Raw genomic sequence first — 14,054 nt, 5'->3', positions numbered from 1 at the left:
CAAAGGGAACAGGCGAACAAAGGCGCTTGGCTTTGTGCCTGCAGTCGAATCAAACTTGGCCGAGAACAATGGTGCTCCGGATCCGGCAGGAAAGCATAATGTACGCTGTTACAGCATTGACGGGCTGAAAGAAATTCAATGGCCTTATTCCCGCTATTTTCCAACCTTTCTTGACTCACACTCCAGCTTGATGAGATTCCATCACTGGCTCCTTGCGTTTTCTTCAGTCACCCCAGACCCACGGCAAAGAGCTAATCCTGTTTTGGGTGCCAGCCACATTGCGGCAACATGGCGTTGGATGACTTTCTTGTGGACTGGGACCCAAATGCCGATCAATCATTCTTCAGTGAACCTGAGCAGCGCAACCCTGTGGCCGAATCACCCATCAAGCACTTTTTCACCTGGAAGGAGGAAACCAGATCGACACCCTGGTCGAGATCCATTGGTGAGAGGTTTCGGCATCTTTTCTTCTCTAATCTCGATCTTCCCGATGAAAACGAATGGCGCTTTGAAAGACCGCTGGGCAAGGTATGTCCCCTGAAAACATTCTATCCTGCACCAGAATGATCGCTTTGCCTTCCTTTGCACACAGATCAGACTACTAATACGATTTTTTTTTGGAGGAGTGTTAGGGGGCGTTTGGTGCGGCAGCCCTGTTTTTCAAACGGAATGAGAGGCAAGAAAAAATAGATGTAAGTACTATATTTCAGGAAAAACCTTCCCGGATATCAGACTCACAAGGTCCTGCATTAGGCACTCGCATTGAAAGTCACGGATTTCAATCCATCCGATTTCGTTCCAGCCCCAGGGAAGCAGATGACGTTGACTCACGAAGCAGCCATCATGGCGCAAACCAACGATCTCGAGTCTGATAGCCTTGTGCGCCTCCGTCAGTATAAAGTCGACCTGCAATACAACCGATACTATATTGAATACTGTGAATTTGGCACGTTGGAGACACTCCGGCTGAGATATAAAGCATGGAAGTAAGCTTCGTCCCGACTTCCTGTTGCCGTCGTATATTCTGATGAGGAATCTGCAGTAAATACCTTCCTGAAGCTTTCTTGTGGCATACCTTCTACTACCTGGCAAAGGCCTATCTTGACTTTTGCACTGGTTCATATAGGAGTCTGCTCTCTTCAGATTTTGGGCAGGCGCCGCCTGGAGAGTATCTTCTGCATAACGACATAAAGACGGACAACATCTTTTTGGCCATGAATACTGACGAAGATGACGGGACCTTTTGGTATCCTATACCAAAGATAGGTGATTTTGGCTTGGCCATGACCATTAATCCTGATGAACTCGTAAGGGGTACGGCCGCAGCAATACAACGCGGCACTGAACTTTGGCAGCCACCAGTAAGTCCTAATCTTCTCAGTATCAGTGTATTCTCGTATTTACCAAACCCAGGAACAACGCATCAAATATATGACGGCTTGGCACCGGTATCATTTCGGGGACGACGTCGATCCTCGATTTCCTCCGAACACAAACCCAGCCCTGCGTCGAATCCGTCCAGAAGCAAACATCTGGGCCATTGGTGCCGTCATGTGGAGTTTGATGACCCTGGAGGAGATAGATGAACTCAGTGACAGAGTCATCGATATCCTGATGGGCGAAGGACCTGCCTGGCTTACTTTCGGCGGGACAAATGTCCTCGACAGAGCCGACCCCGAAATCAGGAAACGCTATAGCCCTGAACTCTTTGAGCTCATCCAGGAATGCACGAGTTTGAGACCAGGCAGTCGACCGCCCCCAAGCCGCCTGCTTCAGGATGTTCTCGCTAACATGGAAAAGTGCTTTGAGCAGGAGGAAGAGATGTTCAGGCATACGAACGACCGGGCGCCAATCACTGTGGCCTTTGCCCAAGACCACTTCAATGACCTTCCAGACGGTGGTGCAAATCTCAACAGACAATGTGTTTTTTGGGACGATTTCGCGGATCACCTCCTCTGGGACAAGAAAGAATGGGACTTTGTGTGCCCGCCAGCAGCACCACGCGAACTAAATTTTGACGACAGCTGGCCGAGACAAATACGCGAGAGACTAGAAGAGAGGTGGAAAGAAGCAGTGCTGAGGAGAGATAGAGGGGCTGCTCAAAACAACGATGGAGGAGGGAAGCTGTCTGGTCAACAAGAAACGCTTCCAAGAGCGTCTGGGGGCTTAGCAACCCGGTCTCATGATCAACGTATTCCAGAACCACAAGGGGAGAGGCCTCGAAAGCGCATGACGTGGTGACGGGTGCAGAATCGGAATCGAAATGGCAGTTATTGTACTTTTCTTACCGGGCGCCTGCCACCAATTGCCTCACCGTCTGCTCACTCATCAGAGCCTGTTATTGTCTATGGGATTCGGACCAGCCACATCGATTCATTGACGCACTATCCTCTGGGTTTTCTGATACCATCTCCACCCGTTTTCGCTCACAATCGAAGACACCAGTGACGAGGACTTGAGCAGCTTACGTCAGTTTGTTCGATGATAGCTGATAGGAGCAGCAAGTACGCGGGACAACGTGCATGTCTACGCGAGCAGCTTCTAGTTTGTATCGTGCAAGTGCGTCTAGATCAACAGCAGACACCAGTTTGGAAGAGGATGCCGTGCCAGACATCTATGTTTGGGTGCTTTTATTTTTATGGCAGTATGATGCTTCTTGACTGTGGTGAAGACAACATTGCAGGTTATTAATGACCGATTTTGCATCCTGCAGTCGGAAATTATGCTTTGCAGACTTTCTCTATGTGTTTGGAGCCTCGACCCCTTTTTTCCATGTCTACTACGTTGAGCCTGAAGGATCAATTTTCAAGTTCAGTCGCGAGAAGTCCCCAAGAGCAGGTATGCATGCTGCAATGGCCGCGATGCTTTTGCGCTGCTTGTTTACGGCATATCAGCCTTGTTTTTATGGACCGTTCATGGCCTGATCTCCAATTATATGATCGCCCGAAAGATAGGCCTCGCCGTTATCCTGACACCAGTGGACGCATTCAACTCGTTATGGGTGTTTGCGAGACCAAGCATTGGTCCGTTCATTCGGCGGCTTCCTTTTGGATTAGGAAAATCCGCTACGTACAGCTATCTCCGGTGGCCCTTGGGACCACAGATATCAAGTGCACCACCAGTATGGAGAGACCTTCATCGTCATCACCCCTGGAGAATGCCAGTTAGTTGTTAATAGACATGGTAAAAAGTCGGAATGGCCGCAACTCCATTGACCATGGACCCCCTACAATGTTGCCATATCGACTCATTTGTGATTTTCCTTTGGCGCAGGTTCAATTCTACGAAAGACGAGACGGCAAGGCTTCTGACCCTTGGACGAGATTCGAAATCACGGCTGCAGACCTGACAGCAGCATTGAAAGCTCAAAATGACACAGTTCCCAGGCAAGGAGATATTGTCCTGGTTCGGTCGGGCTATGTTCAGCGACACAACCAGGCGTCAGAGGCTTGTTGTTCATAGAGACAGCAGATATTCTGACAAGTGCGTAAATCTGGGTTGTAGGATGCACCGGTGAGACCAACTCTCGTTGATATCTCGACAGAGTTCTATGGTTCGACAGCTGCTCAACACCCTATCTTCTCCATCTCTATACAACATATTGATCCTCATTACCGAGTCTGCCACATGCCAATTCCATCACTGCGCAATTTTCGCGTCCATTCTAAGCTTTCAACTCTGTCCTTTCAGTGCTTCACTGTCTCGCCGCTGTGATCTGCCGTCTTGGGGTCTTTGGTCTTGGTGTTTGTGAAGGACAATTCTTCTCCGTTGGCATCTTCCAAATATCCCATTTCCTTCCTAACATGGATCGGAACCACAACGTTTTCCTCCTTATAGTACTGGGTGGCAGTGGTGTAATTCTTGACGACGAACCACAAGATGGGCCAGCAGATTGTGGTCAGGGCAAAGATTGCCGCTCCTTCGTTGCTATATGGTTGGGCTGTAGCGTCGGTTGCAAAGCTGACGCAGGTTCCGGCGGAGATCCCTAGAGGCGGAGGTTAAGATTAACTCGTTCTTTGTTGACGACAATGGTTCCTATCAGATTAACACTTACAGGCAATAAATAGTCCCGAGATGCGGGCGGTCTTCTCGAGTCGATTGGTCAAGCATCCAAAGACGTAGATTACCGTGTTTTGGAAGACCCCGTACTGGATGACCATGAGAAAGTATAGCACCACGGCACCCGGGTACGCATCATCCTCGATGTCGATTTCTGGCCCTGCGAGAGAGCGATCGAAGCTCCAGCTATGGAGCCAAATGGTCAGCGCGATGTAGGTCCCGGTAATGTACGTGGCCAGAATGCCGATCCCGATTATTGCTCTCTTCCGCCTGGATCCCAACTTTGGATTGTCGAGTAGCCAGCCATAGCCCAGAGTCCACGGAATCTGAATGGCATTTCCGAGCATGGCATTCAACGTACGAGTACGGAGATTGAACGCGTAAGCGTTGACTGATGCCATGAATGGGAAGAAGATTTCCGGGGCGAAGAATGTGGGGATTAGAAGTAGCATGACTGGGTCTTTCAGGAGGGCCACAGTTTGATAGACGTCTTGCCAGGCTGAGAGATGTTCGTATTTGGCGATGGCGGTGCCGTCGTTCCTTCGAAGCTTGTCGGCATCGACGAGGATGAATGCAAGAGCCATCGAAGCATATTGAATGATGATGAAAGTGATGTAGACCGAATGGGGAACCCCCAGCGAGTGGGCTAGAAAATCAAGTATAAAGACGATCAGGGCCAGATGGAGTTCCAGGGTGTCTTACCGTTCCAGTTGATCCTAGACAGTGGTCATGAATTAGTCTTGTGGTTGGGGCACTGGCAACCGTGGGCGATCCAACTCACTTACCCAAGAGCGATACATCCGCCTTCTGTAGCACCGCCGACATTGCTAGTCCACTGCATGGCACGCCAAAATCCTGGTTGCTTCTCTTCGGAATAGCCATTGGCAATGAGAGCGGCGGTGGTCCAAAGAAATGCGGCCGTAATTCCCAGGTAAATGCCTGCAACCGCAGGATACCAAGGGTGTCCGTGGGTATCAAAATACCACATGGCGCCTGCCACTGTCAGTTCATGCATCATTCCTCGACGGCGGCACAAGCCCCTCACCGATATAGATAGGGTATCCAGATGGCGATGATGATGGTATATCGAGGTCCGAGCTTGCTAAGCACCGTCGGGGCGATGACTCCAGCCAACACAAATGCAGCGTACAGCAGGGCGTTGCTGATGTTGGCCATCTGGATTGAACTAGGACGACCACCTCCTGCTCCGAGGGTCTAGAGATGTTGGAAGACAACCCTTGACGGGAAGAAGGTGCTGTGGAGGCTTACCGCAATGGCCAGGTACAGTCCAGGATTGCAAAAGAGTGTTGCGCTGAGGATGAGATTCTGTACAAAGGGACTATGATTCACCTTGGTCAGATGAGGTCTTTTAGGCACCGGCCGTGAACTTACTTGTTCCTTCTCCATGGTGTTAGGTGGGCATCTTCCAGGACTGCACTATTGACAGGGGCGATTTCGACCGACATGTTGATTTCTCAAGGACAAAGGATGTAATGGGGGTAGGAAACCTTTCAATTCTGTGATCATGGAACTCATGGGAGACCTTTGCAGGCAGGTTGATCACGATATATCTCTCTCAATGACCGCTTTATCAATTGCCATATCTATGTATCGCGCCGCGCCCCCGATATCTAGGGCTTCGAATGCTCTCCATTGCACAGACCTTTGGCGGGCTGCTAGAATCTCTGCTCCACTCTGGTTGTCCTAAGTCTAAGAAGAAAAGTACGAGGACTCTGGAACCGTGGGACCCGAGGAGCCGAAGTTATCCATATCGAATGAAGTCGCCCAAGATTTGGTGGGTGGAGCCGGTGGGGCGAACTCGTCCTACTTGATTCGCCTGCCCCGGTCTCTGGGGTTCCCGTGCCCCTGCCGCGCCCCAGCCTTATCTCAGATTGGGAAGAGGGAACCTTAGAGGCAAGGAGTGCGCTTACAGAACATTTATAAGACTATCAAGGTCTGGAACAAATTCGGCACAGTAGTAGCACAAGAACACCGGCCAAAATGTCGACCGTCGATGTGCCTCCGGCCGATTACCCCCCAGAAATTACTGGTTATGTCGAGCCGTGGATTGCTGACCCTGGTGACACCATTCAGGTGAAGGTATGTCCAGGGCGTTGATGTACCACATTCGCCCAAGAAAGAGCTAGAAGAAATCGCCGTGCCTCAAGGAATTGCCAAAGGAAGATTTCAACTCGCCCGCATTGGCTCTTACGCTCTCGTTGAGCAATGGTGCAGACTCCCTCCTCAACATGGGCTATCGCTCTCTGTGTACTTCCAACCGTAGTTGACCCAGGCCGGACATTTACAGTCAATTGTGTCCACGCTCGACGTACCGTCAAAGAGTGGGTTTGGCCTTTTCATCAACACTGATGGTATCGTGGAGTTTTGGGTCGGTGCAGGCTCATCAATCGAGGTATTTTTGACAGGATTCAAGCCCTCACGAAAACGATGGGTGAAGGCCAAGTTGGACATCAGAAGAATGCGAGTTTCTTTGGATTTAGAGCCCATCCCACATGTCGTTGAGAAGAGAGCTTCAGGCATGCACTACGAAGCATCTTTGCCCAATGATTTCAGCATCTCACCCGACTGCGCTCTGCTGTTTGCTGGAACTTTTGCTGAGACTGTGACGACTCAAAGTCCTCGAGTCACCCATTTCTTTAACGGCCGTATCGACAGCCCTTCAATCACGACGGTGGGACCCGAAGGCGGTGTGATCGTTCACTATGACTTTGCCCGCAATATCTCGGAAGACTCAATAATCGACACGTCTGGGGGAGGTCATCATGGACGGCTCATCAATGCTCCAACGAGAGGAGTTCGAGGATACAATTGGGATGCTTCTGAGATTGACTGGACCAAAGCCAAATACGGCTATGGTGCCATCCATTTCCACGAAGATGATCTGGACGATGCCAAATGGGAGACGGATTTTACGGTAACACTGCCCTCAGATATCCGTTCCGGCATATACGCCGTTGAAGTCCAGTCAACCAATGGCAAGACTTCAGACATGATCACTTTCATAGTCCGCCCGACGGCAACAGCATCCTTACATGACCCTGGGAAACCTAAGGTGGGCTTAGTTCTGTCGACATTTACCTACCTTGCGTACGCCAATGACAAACTATCTGATCCCGAGCGGCCCTCTTCCAGTGCGACCGGAGCGGCGTTGTGCGAAGTCACTCTCTATCCGTCCGAAGACATGAGCAGACAACTCAGACGACGTGATATCGGATTGTCTACCTACGACACGCATAACGATCTATCTGGAACCGTCTTCTCCACTGCAAAGCGCCCCATCACGAATTTCAGGCCGGGATTCATTTCTTATGGTTTGGCGCGTCCTCGTCATATCAGCACCGAGTCAATGATGATAGGATACCTGGAGCGGGAAAACATCCCCTACGGGACCATCACCGACCATAACCTCCACAAATATGGCGCGTCGGCTCTCGCGCCCTACAACACCGTCATAACCGGCGGGCATCCGGAGTATCTGAGTTTCGAGATTTACGACGCCTACGAAAATTACGCGAAACAAGGCGGCAATTTGATGTATCTCGGCGGGAAAGGGAGGAGCGGTTTTCTCAGTGGGGAGCATCAACTGGTATCCGTCCTTGGGATGGAACGACTACCAAAACAATGTGGCCAGGCTGACCGGCAATGTCATCAAGGAGTTCTTGAGAAGAGAAGTATCACGGTCCATGGCCATGTGCTAGGTGACCCGCGCGAGGCTGACGCCTACTTCTACCACGTTCACGGCCTTTACCACTAGTTAGACTCTTCCGTCTCAGAATTCATATCATAATTGCACCCTCGACAGCCGAGATCACTCCTGTTCCAGGTTGCGCAGTGATAAGAAGGGATGAAACCATAAGCGCTCCGTCGAGCTCTACTGTTGCCCAAATAATGAAAAGAGCTGTCCGTGATTTTTCCTTCAAGCTGCCGAGCCACTTGCATGTTCGAACTCCAGCAAGGAGAAAATCTGTGTCTGCTCCAGTCTTGGTGGGTGGCATTCCACATGCGCGCTGCGAATGGCTTTGGAATAAGACGAGGTGCCAAGTGTATGCTCGAGGAAGTATTTGATTCTATTTGGTAGATTTGGATTTCAATAGGTCAGTACAAGGCGCACGTCGCAGTGGCCGCACCTGTGAAAATCAATTACCCTCATAGTCTAGATCTGCTGAGAGCTTGAATCACTTCTTTCGCCCCCCTTTCGCCCGATCTGACGGCTCCGTCTAGGTAGCCTTTCCATTCGAAAGCAGTCTCGGTCCCCACAAAATGAGCCCGCAGGTGAGGAGTTCTCAAGGCATGACCGTGGTTCGTCATCGCCCCGGGAGGAGCGGCTGGACAAGGGCAACCCTGAGACCACTGATCTTGGATCCACGGGTGGTCCGTAATGGCCAGAGGCTCGGGGATTGTTTTGGTGAAGGGACCAAAGACTCGTCTGACAAAGGACAGCACAGCATCGTGGCGCTCTTTTCGAGCCAGGGCTAGCAAGTCCCGACCTGGCTTGCCTCCGGCGAAGCAGGTCAAGGAGTAGTTGCCCGTCTCTTCAATACTGGAGTCGCGAGTGACGCACACCGGGCCTTGGAAGGATTGAACCATACCGCAGAGCCCACTGGCTCGCCACCAAGGCTCGGCGTAGAGAAGCATCACCTTGAATGTACAGCCCAGCTTGTTGGCTTGACTGAGTTGTTCTTTCGCCTTTGGCAGCGGAGGCTCGAAGGTAATTTCTTTGTACAAGGGCGTCGGTACCGAAACAATGACTCGTCGACCATGAATCTCGCCTCTCCCGGTGGACACGAGAATTGCTTCCGGGGCCTGCTCAATCCGGCGAACGGGGGAGTTCAAGACGATGGACCCCGGAGCGAGGGATTCTGCGAGTCCAACAGAGAGGGCTTGGGTGCCTAACCTTTGTTAGCCTCACCTTATCGGGTCCAGAGATGTCGGTCTCATGAGCTCTTTGGAAGGAAATTGCTTACCTTGCGCCAGTTTGTAGTATTGGCCTCCGTTCTTTTTGTCGGACCGCATCTGCATCAGCCCGCCACCGCTTTTGCAATAATCAAGGAAGAAGAGCGTGCTGATTTCAGAGGGTTCGAGTCCGAGCATGACGCGGGTCCAGACCCTCACCGATGCCAGTGCCGTCTCACCTCCTCCCTGCATTTTCACCCACTGTTCCAAGTTGTAGGTGTCGAAGTCCTTGCCTGCGCCGGTGGGGTTGCGAATGTCAATCGTCTGACAAGTGTGCTCGAACAAATCACGAATGTATACCATGTTTTCGACCCCATTTTTCTCAGCAAGGTCCTGTTAACTTAGGTCAGTATCAACACGGCAACTTTGCAGCCTCGCGGGCGCGGAGCGTACTCTCGGGTTGGTGCCGTATTTGAAGGTCGAGAGCCCTCCCCCGATGTCGTCCTGAATAACATCCCCTTCAACATACTGCTGGACCAGCTTAAGTCCCAACGACTTTGCGAGATCGTATACCTTGGCCTGGTTAGTATCATTGATCCAGCATGCCCCGACATCCACATTTCTGCCATTGCCGAGGGGGTCGTGAGACCACGTCTTGCCGCCAACTCTGTCTCGTGCCTCGACCACAAGGCACGAATATCCCGCCTTCTGGACATCACTGGCAGCCTTGAGGCCGCTCAATCCAGCCCCTACCACCACAACATCAACCGTCCGAGGGAGCTCCAATCGAACAGCAGCGTACGCCTCGATCTCGAATTTGAGGCCGGGCTCCGCCAAGCACGGGACGGGCACCAACGTGGTCGCAGGGCTGTGACCGTCCAGAAACTTGATCAAGTGCGGACGGTAGAGGCGGTGGTTGGGATCGAAATCGACGACATACCACACAAGCTTGTAGACGTCTTTTACCACGGCGCCTGCAGCCGCAAGAGCGCGTTCGAGGTTGGTGAATGCTTGCACAATCTGGGCATCCGTGTCCGCGACTATGTTGTTGTTCTCGTCAATGCCAACCTGTCCGGATGTCGCGACGATCCGGACTGGACCGGTCGTGGTTGAGACTTGTGAGAAGACCGGACCAGGATGCCATACGCCGTGAGGATCCACGCTCCTCACAGAGGGGTTTTCTTTCTGGTAGGACATCCTCTATGCGGAACTGTTTGGTGAGCACTCCCCGAGCCTGGACAATTGGAACTGAGAGCGGGGCGGAGGGAATAGCCAAGATGGTTCGGGGCATGTCTTGCCTATAAAAGAGCTCACCCAGGAAGCATTGTCAGAGGCTGGCCGCATAGAAAATTCCTATCCAGTAATCAGTCGAGATGTGGTTGTCCCGATGGCGCTTTTGACGGAACCGACACACGCAGCCTGCTCCCAGTATTGGGTGCCTGAAGAACTGTTGAGCAGAGGTGCGCGTGGCCGACCATAGCAATTCACCAGACGATCACGGAAAGTGGCACACAGTACTGGGTACTCATGCTCCACCACCCACAAGTCGTTCATTTGGAATGAATTTGGCTGCCCAGGAGAGCGAGGCTATCTTCTCGGCTCCTCGGCTGCCCGGCTGCCACCTTGACCCACTGATCTGCCAACCAGTCTGGGGAAGCGAGGAGGCGAAGGTTCTTTCTTCTCCTACCCTTTTGATGCTGGCCTGGTTCCGGTCCTGGAGTAGCAGCAATGGTGATGGTGATGGCAACGGCGTCCGAGATGGTTGACAGTATATCGACTCCTCCCACGGCTCAGCCGACACGTCGGCGAAGACAATTGCGAGCCTGTGACGCATGCCATCGCAGGAAAGTCCGCTGCGACGCAGTCGGCCGCCAGCCATGCTCCAACTGTCAGTCGGATGGAAGTAGATGCCAGTGAGTCCTCATCGTTCCCAATTCCACGTCAATTGGTTGTCGGACTCACGTTCTCCTCCCGCACTGTTCAGATTCGATATCGTGAAAGCCTTGTCCTTGAAGAACAGGGCCCAACATGACAGAGCCTTGAGGCGCCATCAGGATCAGGCTGTGTCAGGACAGGCCAATTCGGCCGGCAAGGGACATGCCGCATGTGACAAACCTGACACACCTGTCACTGGCCCAACCGGCTCCGAAACGAGGTCGAATGATGCCGCCGCCGATGACTTGAGTGGGAACGGACTGCTGGAATTCTTCCAGCATGGCACCAGCGCCGAGTCCTGGTCTCGGTTCGACAGCCTTAAAGAAGCTCGCATGTGCTACGTGGGGACTCCGATATCCAACCTAGCATACCTCGTCAGTCAAGAACGATGTGGCGACGACACCAACCTGCACTTCCCCATCCCCCAAATTCACCGGGCAGTGTCGTGGACCATTGGCTCCAGCCTGCCCTCACTCCGGCTCCGCCAGCCCGTGGAATCGGACTTGAGCTCATTGCCAGTCAAAGAAGTGCGAGATGCTCTGATCGAAGCATTCTTCCGCGACATTTACCCCATCTTCCCCATTTTGGACGAGGCTGAATGGCAACACCACTGTGCGAGCCCGGACTCGCCGCCTCCACTTTTACTGTACCAGGCCATCCTTCTAGCCGGTGCTCACCGAGGAGGATCTCCTGGAGACTAACGGGTCGAAAAACACAAACATCAACCTCCAGTACTGTGTGCGCAACAGCCACCTCTGTGAAATCATAGCCGACATCCTGTACGCCTTCTCACCTGGCTCCGTTCGAACCTCTGGCAACCTGCAGGACACCAGCGTCCTGGACTCGCGGCTGGCCACCTGGGTCAGGACCCTCCCGCCGGGGAACGACTTCTATACCCTGCAGCTGCGCCTCCACTACAACACCGCTCTCCTGCACCTCCATCGGACGGTCCTTCAAGAATCCAAGGCCCCGATTGCGACCCTGACCCATTCCGCCAAACTGTGCGAGAGTGCCGCCGAAACCTCGGTGGGCATCCTTTCGTCCCTGATCCAGTCCGGCACAATCCGACGCTGTTACTTCACCGCGTCAACCGCCGTCATGGCCGCGGCGATACAATTCATCCGGGAAATGCGCTCAGCCATTGCGCAGAACTCGTCGCTGCTGGCGCTCCAGGCACAGGACCGGTTGGAGGGCTGTTTCCCCGTCATGAACGAGCTGACACGCTACTGGCCCGCGACCAGTGCGACGCTCAAGTTGTTCCAGCACGTCTCGGAAACGACAAAGCCCATGATGGACTCGCATTTCAACAATCAAGTTTCGCGCGTCTCTTCTGACGCTGCTGCCGTGAATGCTTCATGTCAAGACCTCGGGCCGGAAAATTGGAATTCCATGTTTTCCAATCTCTATACCATTGCTCCAGAGCCGGACTGGTCCAACATCGAGTCCTGGTTTGAGGTCTAACCGTATAGCGTGGGGTTGGGGGGGGGGGGGGGGGGGGGGGGGGGGGGGGGGGGGGCCGTTGAATGGGCGAGTGCCCTCGAGACTCGATCTGGTTCCAGACCGGCACCATGTTTTCTCGATGGACTGTATAATTGGGAGGAGCATATCAAACAAAGAGAACATCTGCCAATGTGGGAAAACATTTGTCTATTCTATACCCAGGATGCTCCGACATCAGCGAAGCTTGCTAGAAGCCTAATAATTCTAGAATCACGGAGCGGAGCTAGCAGCGAATCTCATAAGGGTCCGAAGCTTACGTAGGGACCACCACCTCTTCGCCTCACCACTGCTTCAAGTACAGAAGGGAAGTACAGAAGGGCATGTATCCACAACGTGCGGAGGACCACCAAACACTTGCCGTTCGTGAGGCTGCTTTCTCGAAATCTGGTTCATTACCGCTTCCAGAACCCGGTTCAGCTCTGTTAGAGGGAATCATTAGAAGGATGCTTCCGGTTGGACACTCATAAATTTCCGAGACGGTCGAGTGAGTCCCAATATAGCTCAATTTTCGAGCCTCACATAGATGTTTGAAGACAACAACGTAAGATTGAAAGTAAGAGACAATACTTAACCCGTGACATGCTTGGATGAATGGTCAAAAGAAAGTAAAATGGTGATTGGCCTTGTCTGAGAGAGGCCTACACCATGGGAGGCATCTCGTGTTCATGAATCCGTCTCGAGCGGGGTCGCACCATGTACTTGCTATCTGTTATCCTTCTTTCCACATGCAGAGACCATGGCGACAATCCTCCATCAGACCTTGTCGTTACAATGGAAAGATATCTTTCCGTGACCTCCTGGGACCCACTGCAATACTGCAGCCCTGAAGAGCTGTCCCGTCTCGACGAGAGATTCGATTACGCATTGCGAGACATCACCTGTCTAGTCTTTTGGACAGGAATATCCCCAGACCGGGCTCGGTGCTGGGCACAGCAGCATGGCCTGCCAACATTAACTATTGCGATGGGTCCCCTATATAGCGATCGTGAGGCAGGTAGTCTGAGGCATAGCAAGTCACTAAAGGCGTGGTCCAAGTACATGAAGGCGGCCTCCGGCCGATTTGCAGAATATGCGTGTCGTAGTGGCCGGCAAGCAGTTGTACTGACGAACCCCCCACCGGACATCTACAGCACGAGAGAACGGTCCAACTATCGCGATCTAGAAGAGCCGATCTTGAAAGGTGCTTCAGGAGGACCTGGTACCACCCGGATCGAGTATGTCCATCCTTTGGTCGTGGGTGCGGCAACCTTTCAATATCAAATCTGGCCCCTCGACAACACGAGCGCGTGGTATACATTCTTCAAGAACCTCCTGGCAAAGGGCCGTATAACTCGGGACAGCTTCGACATATCCGTTAAGAATCAGGTCGCCGTCAAGGCGGATCAGATACCGGGCGGGGTAGTGCAACTCCGGGATAGCGCACAGCTTCCAAACGAGACAAAACTCCTTGAGACACAAACACAGGCAGAAACAGTGCAAAACAGGGCCCAGGAAAAGAAAGAGGCCAAGCGAAAGCGGGTCGAGCTGGAGCACCAGATAGCACGTGACAAGAAAGAAGCCAAGCGAAGACGGCACGCGTTGGAGCTGCAAATAGCTCAAGAGAAGAAGGAAGCCAAGCGAAAGCGGCACGCGTTGGAGCTGCAAAT

General features: G+C 52.6%; 7 protein-coding genes across 7 annotated transcripts in view; 4 read left to right on the top strand and 3 right to left on the bottom strand.

The window, feature by feature from the left end:
- Window positions 1–288: 288 nt before the first annotated feature.
- On the top strand, window positions 289–2,241 carry A1O5_02955 (NEK protein kinase; the record flags this gene model as incomplete). The annotated part of the gene is made up of 5 exons (XM_007743568.1): window positions 289–528; window positions 633–692; window positions 754–986; window positions 1,043–1,361; window positions 1,414–2,241. 5 exons carry the CDS (start codon window positions 289–291, stop codon window positions 2,239–2,241), a joined length of 1,680 nt encoding a protein of 559 aa, XP_007741758.1.
- Window positions 2,242–3,686: 1,445 nt separating this feature from the next.
- A1O5_02954 (uncharacterized protein) lies at window positions 3,687–5,047 on the bottom strand (the record flags this gene model as incomplete). Its single annotated transcript, XM_007743567.1, has 4 exons — window positions 3,687–3,985; window positions 4,055–4,705; window positions 4,762–4,775; window positions 4,845–5,047. 4 exons carry the CDS (start codon window positions 5,045–5,047, stop codon window positions 3,687–3,689), a joined length of 1,167 nt encoding a protein of 388 aa, XP_007741757.1.
- A 53-nt stretch (window positions 5,048–5,100) lies between these two features.
- On the bottom strand, window positions 5,101–5,466 carry A1O5_02953 (uncharacterized protein; the record flags this gene model as incomplete). Its single annotated transcript, XM_007743566.1, has 2 exons — window positions 5,101–5,274; window positions 5,329–5,466. The coding sequence occupies 2 exons, from the start codon at window positions 5,464–5,466 to the stop codon at window positions 5,101–5,103; spliced, it is 312 nt and encodes a 103-aa protein (XP_007741756.1).
- Window positions 5,467–6,598: 1,132 nt separating this feature from the next.
- A1O5_02952 (uncharacterized protein) lies at window positions 6,599–7,834 on the top strand (the record flags this gene model as incomplete). Its single annotated transcript, XM_007743565.1, has 1 exon — window positions 6,599–7,834. The coding sequence occupies one exon, from the start codon at window positions 6,599–6,601 to the stop codon at window positions 7,832–7,834; it is 1,236 nt and encodes a 411-aa protein (XP_007741755.1).
- Window positions 7,835–8,226: 392 nt separating this feature from the next.
- On the bottom strand, window positions 8,227–10,170 carry A1O5_02951 (uncharacterized protein; the record flags this gene model as incomplete). Its single annotated transcript, XM_007743564.1, has 3 exons — window positions 8,227–8,969; window positions 9,045–9,366; window positions 9,427–10,170. The coding sequence occupies 3 exons, from the start codon at window positions 10,168–10,170 to the stop codon at window positions 8,227–8,229; spliced, it is 1,809 nt and encodes a 602-aa protein (XP_007741754.1).
- Window positions 10,171–10,880: 710 nt separating this feature from the next.
- A1O5_02950 (uncharacterized protein) lies at window positions 10,881–12,369 on the top strand (the record flags this gene model as incomplete). The annotated part of the gene is made up of 2 exons (XM_007743563.1): window positions 10,881–11,577; window positions 11,678–12,369. 2 exons carry the CDS (start codon window positions 10,881–10,883, stop codon window positions 12,367–12,369), a joined length of 1,389 nt encoding a protein of 462 aa, XP_007741753.1.
- Window positions 12,370–13,179: 810 nt separating this feature from the next.
- Window positions 13,180–14,054, top strand: part of A1O5_02949 (uncharacterized protein) — a gene marked incomplete at both ends in the record, with an annotated part of 940 nt that continues 65 nt past the window's right edge. Inside the window, one exon of the mRNA XM_007743562.1 lies at window positions 13,180–14,039. Within this exon, the coding sequence (XP_007741752.1) occupies window positions 13,180–14,039 (860 nt within the window). The remainder of the gene's footprint in view (window positions 14,040–14,054) is intronic.

Source organism: Cladophialophora psammophila (genome assembly GCF_000585535.1).
Source record: "Cladophialophora psammophila CBS 110553 chromosome Unknown aczJe-supercont1.4, whole genome shotgun sequence".
Classification (NCBI taxonomy): Eukaryota; Fungi; Ascomycota; class Eurotiomycetes; order Chaetothyriales; family Herpotrichiellaceae; genus Cladophialophora; species Cladophialophora psammophila.
The sequence above is the reverse complement of the archived record's forward strand: the minus strand, read 5'-3'. Positions and strand labels throughout refer to the sequence as shown.